We start from the raw sequence: 12,980 nt of genomic DNA, 5'->3' as shown, positions 1-12,980 counted from the left end.
GTGGACAGAGGAATTGGTTGAATCCTTGAGCAAGATAATTCACCCTTGCTTGTTCTACCTGCCTAATGTGAAGTATAATATGGTCCGATTCGTTATTACAAGTTCTGTGTTGTGGTATCACACTATAAATGAGCTGTTTGAAATACAGATTCATAACAAGCAGACCACCTCATATACAGCTACTTGTTGCAGTATGCTGGTTCTGTTAATGTAGAAGGGTTACCAAAAACAGGTAAGGACAAGACAGGTTAATTATGTATGTACGTGCATGCACTTCTACTTTAGATAATAACAAATGTATTTTGCGTTAATCCACAAGAGCTTGAATTGTTTGGCCCCTTCCTACAGAAACAAAATTCTCTGCTTCAAGCAAGGGTACTATTGGTAGTACTGTAACGGAGATCTATACTGTCTGAATCTGCAGAAGTGCTTCCAGTAGTAGCCTTGCTAAATTGGGAGATTTATTTTCTTCCTAGGGGAAAAAGTAAATATCAATTCAAGTACTGGTACCTGATATCGAAAATTTAAAACCAATTTCACTGATCACTTTGTACACACTTTTTATTCAGAAAAAGAAAGTATATTTTATTTTCACTCGGTGAAGAAATTACAGCTATATCAATATTATATGGTAATGTTTATTTGTGTTTGAATAACTACACTTATCAAATGCTTTAAATTATATTGTAATCATCTTTTGAATTTATACACAGTCATCTTATGATGAAATACATAAACTGATATAATGTCATAACGTGTAAACCATAAAAGTGATGATTTACATACCAAAATTTGTGCAAAATTGTGAAGAATAAACAGCAAGATTTATTTAGACAAACTTCGTGTAAAAGGGAAATTTCTAATACAGAGACACCAAATAAGGATAAGAGTTTAAAAAAATCATAATGGAAAAACATGCTTAGTTGTTCAAAGACTTTGAATCGATCTTAAATATATAATGTTGTGTTGTAATATAAGCATCATGGCTACATTAAATTAATTTGTAGTACATGTACTTGGAAAAATTGGACACTTTTTATAATTTCTTTAAGAGATATTTTTCAAAGAGTTTGAATCTAACTTATGAAAATATTTGAATATACATGTACATGTCTCAAATCTAAACAAAGAATAACTTATAAGATTATATACATTCCCGTTTTAATTTTTTTTAAAGCTAAAAGCAAATTCAAAAAAAAAAAAAAAATTGGTATTGCATTAAAAAAAAAAAAAAAATCAATCTGGAAATATTTCTTCATTTGACCAGATAAACCATTGTTATCACAGGCATTTATATCAATTCAGTTTCCATGTTATCAATAACGAATCAAAGAAAATCCAGGTATTGAAAAAATTGTATTGTAATTTTTTGTAGGCCACGGTCAATATTACGTACATTATGGAATATCGATATATATTGTTGGAATAATGCATACTTTTCATATTTGTTAATTTAATTAAAAGGAATCCAATGTTAACAATTAATGCTTTAACAGTTAATTACAATGAAGAACAATTGAATAGTTAACGGTTAACGATACAGTTGTACACTGTTGATATACATGTACATATACATTTTTTTTGTACAATGTTGCTATATATAAACACTATTATAATGATCGACTGGTGAACAATCCTAAAAATCCATTTAAATGAAGTCAAGATAGTCAGATAAGTTAATAACGAAGTAAACTCAATACTTAGAGTGATTATCAAGCAGTAGATTTTCTTATATCGAACCCATTTGTTTGATTATAAATCGTTCGCGCCACCCATTTAAACTTCCAGCCATTAAACTTACATTCCTAAGCCTGCGCACAAAGTTTTCACAGATGTATTGTGGGATATGTAAGTTTCACATGCACACCAGAGCAAACCATTCAAAGGTTATTTTTCACAAATATATGTTGGTTCTGTCCGTTACTTTAAATGCTCCCAAATGCCTAAAAGGAAACAAGGTAAGGTTTTTTAAGTATATAATGACCGCACTGTTCCGATAAAGCCTCGATTTCCGAGGAAATACGCAGATTGTAAACTCGTGCTTGACACTATATCGCTGTGTATTCGACAACAATGTTTACATATAACTTGTTTGTTTGTGACATTGTTACATTGTTTAACTATGTATTCATTGTATAAATAAGGGTTGTTATCGATGATTTGAAACGGGCATCTGTTACAGAAATGTAAACAAAGCCTGATGCCGACCTCGTGTTGTCTTACTCGCATATATTCCCGCCATTAAAGTTACGCTTGTGTTGTGTATTTCGGAATATATACATGACGCCTTCATATGTTTACGTAATTGGTAAGTTGACAATCTACAGAACACAACGGGAACAAAACGCCATCTTATTGCCATGTGTTGCTATGTTTGTTTATGTTTTGGTAATGTCGTTTTGGCTTGTGTTTACAAAAGGCAATAATACAGGCGTCACCGGTTTTGACGGATAATGGCGATCTTCATCACGTTGGTTTCTCCCAGTTTCGTGTCGTCTAATAATCAGTGTATAATCGGCTTTTCCAACTCGCGAAACTTGTTTTTTTTAATTTTTTGTTTGTTTAGATAATTTATTAAAATTTACATAATTACCAGTTTTGACAGATTTGTTTTGATATTGTATAGAGATTTGTTTTGATATTGTACAGAGATTTGTTGTGATACTACTGTACAAGTATAAATTAGAAACCACCACTCCCCTCAAACCTTTCATCCACAGCCTTAGCTTTCACCAAAACGGGGGATATAAATTTGGGTTTGTCCGTCTGTCTGTCACGTTTCATTTCCGTGCAATAACTACAACAAATGTTAACCGATTTTCTTCAAACTTGGCCACAGGGTTTAATGCCATAAGGGCTCGGCCAAGTTCGATGACCACTTTCAGTAGACCCTATTTGGCAGAGTAATGGCCCCTTGAATAACGAAAAATGTCATTATCTGCTGCATTTCGTTTCCGTGCAATAACTACAACAAATGTGTATCAATTTTCTTCAAACTTGGTCATAGGGTTACATGCCTTCAATCTGATTAAAATTATCTGTTACATGACTCCGCCTGAACATCTGAATGTGTCAGGGTCACGTTCAAGTGACCTTTACATGAACCAATCAGAGGCGCACTGGCAAAAGTTTGCCAGCGAATCGAAATATCATGGTTGATAGATAAATAGCGAGGGGTATCGAACAGATTAGTTTTCCAAAACAAATATGGCGGCGGGAACTGACGTTTTTACGACGCCAAGGAAAACGTACCCATTGGATAATAATTGCGTAGGCAACACAGCCATACAGTCTTTCTTCTATAATAAAACTTTGAATATCTTTTTCTGTTATGGTTTCAGACGATCAATCTCTAATAACTTCAGAACTTTCGCATCATTCTCATCAATGTCCGCCATATTTGTTACAACTCCGAGCGCCCTTTCGAAAGAGGGTCTCTGATTGGTCAAAATTTATTGAGTATTTATAAATAAAAAGGTCACCTGAACGTGACCCTGACTGCGGCACACTCAGATGTTCAGGCGTAGTACGAAGTTAACGAAGCCATGTAACATATGATTTTAATCAGATTGACATGCCTTAAGGGCTCGGCCAATTTTGATGACAATTTTTCAGCGGACCCCATTTGGCGGAGTTATGGCCACATGAATTAGAAAAACATCATTATCTGCTGCATTTCGTTTCCGTGCAATAACTACAACAAATGTTAATCCATTTTCAGCAGACCCCATTTGGCGGAGTTATGGCCTCTTGTCAAGTTAGTTGAATAACGAAAAACGTCATTATCTGCTGGGTTTCGTTTTCGTTCAATAACTGCAACAAATAATAATCAATTTTATTCAAACTTGGTCACAGGGTTAAATGCCATAAGGGCTTGGCCAAGTTCGATGAGTTTCCGCTTAATAACTCTAGCAAGTATTAGTCAAATTCCTTCAAACTTGATAACAATGTTTGTGTAACTCTGTCCTTGCACCCATCGCGGGCACCCTTTGGTTTTCATGTGATAATTGCTGTAGATATTGTTTAGATGTTTCAACCAAATTCCGTATGCACATCCTACTCATGCTAAGTTTGCCAACTGATGTGATTTACGGATAATTAATGAGGTTAGGGCTTTTTTCTCCAAGTTTCAAGCTATACATTATGACTAACAGCACGATACTCGCATGTTTAAACTTAACCTCAATAATGTTAACCTACAGAATGTCCTGCAAGCGGGGATATACATTTCACGAATTTGCTTGTTTTTACACTTTTTGACACATAGATATATGTCTTATACTAAATTTGAAACATATCACTCAAAAGAATTTTTTTCCCCAGTTTATTTGGGCTGATGGAGTTGTTAATATTCTCTTCATCTCTACCAGCTGTTTTTCTTTTATGAATTACAATAAATGGCCATGTACTACCCCTCCTAAAAAGCAAATGTTATTGATGCTCAAGACAAATATGATGACATCGATTAGATGTTGCATGTTTATTTGATATTAAAAGTGTTCATTGTATGACATTTTGTGTCTGGACAAATTCAAAGATTAGAGTATTGTCAAAAAAACTGTTCCTAGGATTTTCCCACATTTTATGCAATATTATTTTGGGAAAATTTACTGAAAAACAACTTAAAAATTGGGAAAAATGTATTACTTTTTGTTATAGCTGTATGTCGTTGATATGGAGTCAGTGTTCCATGATATTTAATATTAGAGATTGGTTCGTGTTATCTTTATTTTGTTTCTGACTGAATACTTTAAATCTGTTAACATGGTGTTTTTTTATCAGAAATGATTGGGAAGACGGATGGGCCCGTAGAAGTCATCGTCATCAAGCCCAAACCAATGAACAAGAAACCGAATGCATTGTCAGAGGTATGCAGTGACTCTATATCAGTTTACCCTATATCATGATGCCATATGGATATTATCGTTGCATGTGCCAGACCCGAGTTATGGCTAGTACCTATACTTGGGGGTGAAGTGTAGATGTTTCTCCCTCACGTACACACAGGTTCATAGTGACTCATTATACATAGGATAAAGATAAATCTGCAGAAATTAGGAAAAAAGTGGTCATTTCACAATAGTGGGTACAATTTAATTAAGTGTACATGTTTATTAGGGATAACCTTTGTAAAAGTATTGATTTCACTGTCAAATTTAGTGTCATATGTTTGCAATGAATTAAGACTGGATTTTTTATGAATCAAGTTTATGAACTCATATCAAGTAATCTTGTTGTCCTGGATGGAAGTGTCTTTATATTGGAAGAAGCAAGATTACTGCGAGAAGCCCCTCGGGGTAGGGCTGGTAACCCCAAACCTTTTCACATCCAATAGAAGAAGGTAACATGTGCTGTTTTCATAAAAGGCGAGTGCACTCTCCTATAATCCACCGATATATCTGACGACTATGTTTTAATGTGAAATAAATAAGCAAAGCACAGTTGGAGAAGTCATCCGTTTTAAGTATGGGAACTAGGAGCTTGATAAACATTTTGAAATAAAGACAAAATAATTCAACCCTCTTGATCAGATTTTTAACAGTCTTTATAGATTCTTTATATTATTCTCTTATATATATAGGGTGTAGGATGGAGGTATCAAATAAAAGTGTGCCAAAATATTATCTTCCGAATGTTTGGAGCACTTCATTGAGAGCTGACAACTCTCTGTTTCTGTATTGTTGCTCATAGGTTTATAAAGATATTCATTGGAGTCGGTCATATCTGTGACTTAACATTTCAAAATGTTAAAGACAAAATTACTGAGTTATGTCCCTTTATGTGACTGTCACTGACTATCTCTTTCAATGTTGTAAGGCCAAAAAAATAATAACGTTTGTTTCAACTACATCCTCAGAAAAAATAGAGCAGGTAGGAAGGCAATTTCATTTCCCTATTTCAGGAATAAAATTGTTACTCAAATGGGTAACTTACCCAAATGCAGGATTTTTACCAAATGAGTTGTTGTGCCCAACCTGTTTAATTCCATGCAAGAAAGCATTCACATACTTGTCTGAAGGGTAGGATTTAAAACAATCATTGAATTTTTTGATGACTAGTGCATTACTAGTAAAACAGACAAATCACCAGTAAAATATTATTACAATAGGAATAGAATATGTATGAGATAGACAAGTCATTCATGGATTGGTCAGTGGGGGCAAGTCTTGGTTGGACCTCCAGACATCCAAACTCTATCCACTTAGGTATCTGCAACACCTTCCTAAAAATGATTAGATAGCATTCCTAAATTCCAAAATGTTTTGCTATATAAACAACCTGTCAATAAGAAGGGCAATACTTTCATTGTGCTGTGTCATTATATATCTTAATTATATAGAACAAGGATATTGACTTAACAGTACAAGTGGAATTTCGGCTTAAAAGCCTTAGGGGAGGTAATAACAATAAAAATAGGATTGGAGACCAGAAATACACCATAAACCTTCCAGGCCTGCCATATAGAAATCAATCTGAAAAAAATTCAAATCATGGATTTTCTTTCATATACATGTACTACTTTACCAGGGGATGAAGCAGCTTGGAATTGTCAAATCGAATGATGTAACAAAAGGTCATAGGAGGATGACATTTAAATGCATCATTGGTGTACATTGAAGAATACATGAAAACTAACTTTACAGAACTCGGCATGTCAATACTGGGGCAGGCCGTTCCATTCGAAATTAGAGGGGATGTTGTCATCATGCTCAACTGTCTATTCTGACATCATTTCTTAGCGACTTTAGTTCCTACGAGCCAAATTTATGCAAATGTCAGTGTGTTCCTCACTTAACTGGGCTTGCTTTTCAGGTTGGAAGATCAAAGGTCAAAGCTCAAATCATGTGATCTAAAAAGAAAGTTAGACATTAAACAATAACTCCAGTATAACTCAAGTTCTCAAACTCAAACTTAAAAACGCTAGTACTGCTTCACTATAAAATATATTTGCTTGAAATTGTTTTCATATCTGAAGCACAAAGGTCAAGTGACTGCTACTTATAATCTAGAAACAACTCGTGTGACATGTTCTTGTTGGCTGATCAAACTCCAGCTTCTTACATGGCTATCATACCAAGAGTTCTTAAGTGAACTTTTTGAATCTGAATGTTTAAGTTCAAGGTTGGTTGCATTGGTTGTTAGATTTCAAGGTCTTTTTTGCTTAAAATAGAATTCTGCTTGGTTGGGCTTGTCCAGATGACAAATGGAGAAGAAATTATTATACAAAGTTACTACTTGATGTGAAGGGTACCCTGATTAAGAAATCGAATAATCCTATTGATTTAGGGGTTGTCATTTAGAGGTCAATGTCATAGTTATTGAAAATAAAATTTTGCTACTGTGAATGATAACTTAAAAACAAAAGTCAAACAAAGTTCAAATGGGTGGCACCTAGCAGATATACTCCACTGGTCTTTAAATATAATGCAACTTGTAAATGGATGACTGTAAAAAATCAGCATTTCATATTCAGAGAATTGGTAGCACGCTGTTGTTAAGAATCACATACTCGATCATCATTTCCAATCAAGTGACTGATGATCGACTGATGATCGATCAAATTAACTGTAATTCAGTCATTTAAGTTTATATTTGCTTTCCAAAACTACTTTCACTTGATTCCGGGGAAAACCTGACATTAGAGAATTTCGCTAATAACGCACAACATTCATACAAAAACAATATGTTTGTTGACAGAACCTTATAATTAATGAAAAATATGTGTTTGGAAATGAAATGGATGATGTTTGCAATGTCCATTATGCTGTGACGGCTGCATCTTGTATTCAGAAATGCGCCATGGATTGAAATTCACCTGATGACACCTTGTCAAACTTAACATTTTATTTGTAAGATAGCCCACACTTCCGACAAAGCATTTTAATTATATCCAGCTAAGGAGAACCAATACCTTCCAAACGTTTAAAATCTGTAGCCCCCCCCCGATGATTGTCCTGGTTTGCCATATTGTCACGCACTGACTGAGCCATGCAGCATTTCTATTAAAACGCAAGTTCTATTTGGTTGTCGGTTGGACTAGCTAGCCAATCAGCGTCGTCGTTGTGTGGGACGTTCGGTCAAGTTGTTTTGCCCAAGAATGAACAACTTGCTGTCGGCGGTAATAACAGTATCCAAGTTTATTTTTTGTTAATACTTAAATTAGTTGAACTATAATTATATATCCGATTATGGAAAACAAGGATCGATTAATCGATTTTCAGAAACAAACAACCAGACGTCGACTAATCGGAACAACACAATAGCACGCCCTCATAGAATTATTGTAAAACAGATTACAAAGGATATATAAAATGGAGTGTTAACATATCGATTCCGTATTTTATAAACGGTTTACATGTTTCGGCTATCTAGGCTAGCTGTCATCAGAACAGCAATATTCACTTTTTTAGGTCACCTGAGCTTTAGCTCAAGTGACCTATTGCTATCCGTCTTCGTCAGTCGTTCGTCGTGCGTCATCTGTTAACATTTTACATTTTCAACTTAAGCTGAAATACTGTCGAAGGGATTTCATTAAAACTTCATGGGAATTTGACTGACGTCTTCCTGACCAAGTGTTGTTATTTTTAGGGTCGATCAGAAATCCAACATGGCCACCACGGCCACCATTTTGAGAAACTATTTCAAACTTAAAGTCCAGTTCTTCTGGACCGATTTAACTGAAACTTGGTAGGAATGATAGACTCATGGTCCTAGCAATGTGTTCTTTCTTTGTTTGGGTTGATAAAAATTCCAATATGGCCGCCATTTTGAAAGAAAGCTATTTCAAACTTAAAATCAAGTTCTAATAGGCATATTTTAAATGAAACTCGGTCTAGGAATGATCAACTTATGGTCCTGACAAACTTAACTTATCGTTATACTATTTTTTACTCAAATTGGTAGGGATGATTGACATCATTATCTCCACTTCATATTTCAACAACAAGAATAAATACTGTAGGACTGGGGTGACCGTTAAGGCCCATGGGCCTCTTGTTATGGCTGAGGTAGACATTACGGAGGAGCCGTGACATAATTGTAATTGTCTATGAAGTCACGTGACAATAACAACTGACATATCATAACAACCCGATAGACTGGACAGAGCAATGAACAAAAATATTATACATGTACATCATAAAACCAAGATTATTAAGGTCATTCCAATATGGCTTACACACCAAACTGTATATCAAATTCAATAACGCATTCCGTTAGCATTAACTGTACACCATTCACTACAGCAGGTTCTCACTCAGGTAATATGGCTTGACTTGTATCAAAAGTCTTGTTAGCTTTATGAATTATTGTAAAATATCCAATCAAAATACATGTCATCATTCTCGAGATTTGAAGCATTTTCTTACATTTTTCTCGAAAAATGCATCTCTATGGCCCACCTTATGATATTTACAAGTTTAAATTGATTTTTTCCTGAATTGTGACTTACTCAGCTTGGAAAATGAACATAAAAAGTGATTTATTTCATCAGTTATTGAATTTTTTTTCTGATATTTAATGTGCATGTACCTCAATTATGTTTGAGAAATATTGGGGATAGAATTTTTTTGTGACAGTGATGGTTTAATACTAACATAAGTGTTCTTTATGTTTGGTAGGTATCGAATATCCCTACTTGGTATAAAGGGGGGTATGTAGAGTCCTATCTGGTCATTTCGTCACCGTCCAGAACGTGAATAGCAAGGGACGTATGTAGAGTCCTATCTGGTAATTTCGTCACCGTTCAGAACGTGAATAGCAAGGGATGATGTAGAGTTCCATCTGGTAATTTCGTCACCGTCCAGAACATGAATAGCAATGGATGTATGTAGAGTCCTATCTGGTAATTTCGTCGGCGTCCAGGACGTGAATAGCAAAGGACGTATGTAGAGTTCCATCTGGTAATTTCGTCGGCGTCCAGGACGTGAATAGCAAGGGATGATGTAGATTCCTATCTGGTAATTTCGTCGGCGTCCAGAACGTGAATAGCAAGGGACGTATGTAGAGTTCCATCTGGTAATTTCGTCACCGTCCAGGACGTGAATAGCAAGGGATGATGTAGATTCCTATCTGGTAATTTCGTCACCGTCCAGAACGTGAATAGCAAGGGATGATGTAGAGTTCCATCTGGTAATTTCATCACCGTCCAGAACATGAATAGCAATGGATGTATGTAGAGTCCTATCTGGTAATTTCGTCGGCGTCCAGGACGTGAATAGCAAAGGACGTATGTAGAGTCCTATCTGGTAATTTCGTCGGCGTCAGGACGTGAATAGCAAAGGATGTATGTAGAGTCCTATCTGGTAATTTCGTCACCGTCCAGAACGTGAATAGCAAAGGATGATGTAGAGTCCTATCTGGTAATTTTGTCACCGTCCAGAACATGAATAGCAAGGGATGTATGTAGAGTTCCATCTGGTAATTTTGTCACCGTCCAGAACGTGAATAGCAAAGGATGATGTAGAGTCCTATCTGGTAATTTTGTCACCGTCCAGAACATGAATAGCAAGGGATGTATGTAGAGTTCCATCTGGTAATTTTGTCACCGTCCAGAACGTGAATAGCAAAGGATGATGTAGAGTCCTATCTGGTAATTTTGTCACCGTCCAGAACATGAATAGCAAGGGATGTATGTAGAGTTCCATCTGGTAATTTTGTCACCGTCCAGAACGTGAATAGCAAAGGATGATGTAGAGTCCTATCTGGTAATTTTGTCACCGTCCAGAACATGAATAGCAAAGGATGATGTAGAGTCCTATCTGGTAATTTCGTCACCGTCCAGAACATGAATAGCAAGGGACGTATGTAGAGTCCTATCTGGTAATTTTGTCACCGTCCAGAACGTGAATAGCAAGGGACGTATGTAGAGTTCCATCTGGTAATTTCGTCACCGTCCAGAACGTGAATAGCAAGGGATGATGTAGATTCCTATCTGGTAATTTCGTCACCGTCCAGAACGTGAATAGCAAGGGATGATGTAGAGTTCCATCTGGTAATTTCATCACCGTCCAGAACATGAATAGCAATGGATGTATGTAGAGTCCTATCTGGTAATTTCGTCGGCGTCCAGGACGTGAATAGCAAAGGACGTATGTAGAGTCCTATCTGGTAATTTCGTCGGCGTCAGGACGTGAATAGCAAAGGATGTATGTAGAGTCCTATCTGGTAATTTCGTCACCGTCCAGAACGTGAATAGCAAAGGATGATGTAGAGTCCTATCTGGTAATTTTGTCACCGTCCAGAACATGAATAGCAAGGGATGTATGTAGAGTTCCATCTGGTAATTTTGTCACCGTCCAGAACGTGAATAGCAAAGGATGATGTAGAGTCCTATCTGGTAATTTTGTCACCGTCCAGAACATGAATAGCAAGGGATGTATGTAGAGTTCCATCTGGTAATTTTGTCACCGTCCAGAACGTGAATAGCAAAGGATGATGTAGAGTCCTATCTGGTAATTTTGTCACCGTCCAGAACATGAATAGCAAGGGATGTATGTAGAGTTCCATCTGGTAATTTTGTCACCGTCCAGAACGTGAATAGCAAAGGATGATGTAGAGTCCTATCTGGTAATTTTGTCACCGTCCAGAACATGAATAGCAAAGGATGATGTAGAGTCCTATCTGGTAATTTCGTCACCGTCCAGAACATGAATAGCAAGGGACGTATGTAGAGTCCTATCTGGTAATTTTGTCACCGTCCAGAACGTGAATAGCAAGGGACGTATGTAGAGTTCCATCTGGTAATTTCGTCACCGTCCAGAACGTGAATAGCAAGGGATGTATGTAGAGTCCTATCTGGTAATTTTGTCACCGTCCAGAACGTGAATAGCAAGGGACGTATGTAGAGTTCCATCTGGTAATTTCGTCACCGTCCAGAACATGAATAGCAAGGGACGTATGTAGAGTCCTCTCTGGTAATTTTGTCACCGTCCAGAACATGAATAGCAAGGGATGTATGTAGAGTTCCATCTGGTAATTTTGTCACCGTCCAGGACGTGAATAGCAAGGGACGTATGTAGAGTTCCATCTGGTAATTTCGTCACCGTCCAGGACGTGAATAGCAAGGGACGTATGTAGAGTTCCTTCTGGTAATTTCGTCACCGTAGTGTCCAGAATGTGAATAGCATGTTTCTGTAAAACAGATTGTGCAGATTTTTGCACAAGTTTGCTGCTCTCGTCAAACACAAATCCATGCCATTGCATTTCAGACACAAAGTTCAGAGTTCAGGTTCATATGGAATATATATGGGATCTGGGCTGAATATTTGGATGGAATGGGTTAAATGGGAAGGTCAGCGGGTCAAGTATGGAGGAATGGAATAAAAGAAGACCAGATATGGAGAAGAATGGAGCTGAATAGGGCCAAATTGGATTGGGCCCCAATACCAGTGAACATAGGGAACTTGGCAGAACAGAGAGGGAATGAAGCAGCTGGGTCAAAATGGATGGAATTTTAGATGCCAAGTAGTTATTTTCTGACACTGGAAATGATGCCTAGTTTAATTATTTTAACCGGAGCCCTGAAATGGTACTAATAAGGGAAAGTGCCAAAATAGAGACTGGGAAAGAGGCTGGACTATTATAGCATAACTTACCACTGAATGTTTAATTGATGCTGCCTTCATGATCACACTACAGCCACCACACCACAGCCTTGTATATGGTGTATGGTCCTTTACTACCATATGCATCTTCAAAGTTCATCTAATGTTCTAAGCTTAGAATTGGTTGAACATATGCTCCAACAAGCATTTTCACGCCATTTTGTATCATAATTAGACCTCTAGTCAACAAAAGATCAACTGTTTGTACTTATAATCTGTTCTAGTATTAAATACTGATAATCTGTTGTACTTATAATCTGTTCTAGTATTAGATACTGATAATCTGTTGTACTTATAATCTGTTCTAGTATTAGATACTGATAATCTGTTGTATTTATAATCTGTTCTAGTATTAGATACTGATAATCTGTTGTA

The 12,980-nt window shown here is 36.5% G+C and overlaps 1 protein-coding gene across 1 annotated transcript in view; it reads left to right on the top strand.

Annotated features, from left to right (window-relative positions):
* The first annotated feature begins 2,221 nt into the window (after nt 1-2,221).
* The window catches only part of LOC110456612 (myelin transcription factor 1-like), a 54,044-nt gene continuing 43,285 nt past the window's right edge, over nt 2,222-12,980 (top strand). Inside the window, exons 1-2 of the mRNA XM_021507447.1 lie at nt 2,222-2,308; nt 4,783-4,868. Of these exons, the coding sequence (XP_021363122.1) occupies nt 2,281-2,308; nt 4,783-4,868 (114 nt within the window). The 5' untranslated portion in view covers nt 2,222-2,280. The remainder of the gene's footprint in view (nt 2,309-4,782; nt 4,869-12,980) is intronic.

This window comes from Mizuhopecten yessoensis, unplaced genomic scaffold, assembly GCF_002113885.1.
Source record: "Mizuhopecten yessoensis strain PY_sf001 unplaced genomic scaffold, ASM211388v2 scaffold8811, whole genome shotgun sequence".
Classification (NCBI taxonomy): Eukaryota; Metazoa; Mollusca; class Bivalvia; order Pectinida; family Pectinidae; genus Mizuhopecten; species Mizuhopecten yessoensis.
The sequence above is the reverse complement of the archived record's forward strand: the minus strand, read 5'-3'. Positions and strand labels throughout refer to the sequence as shown.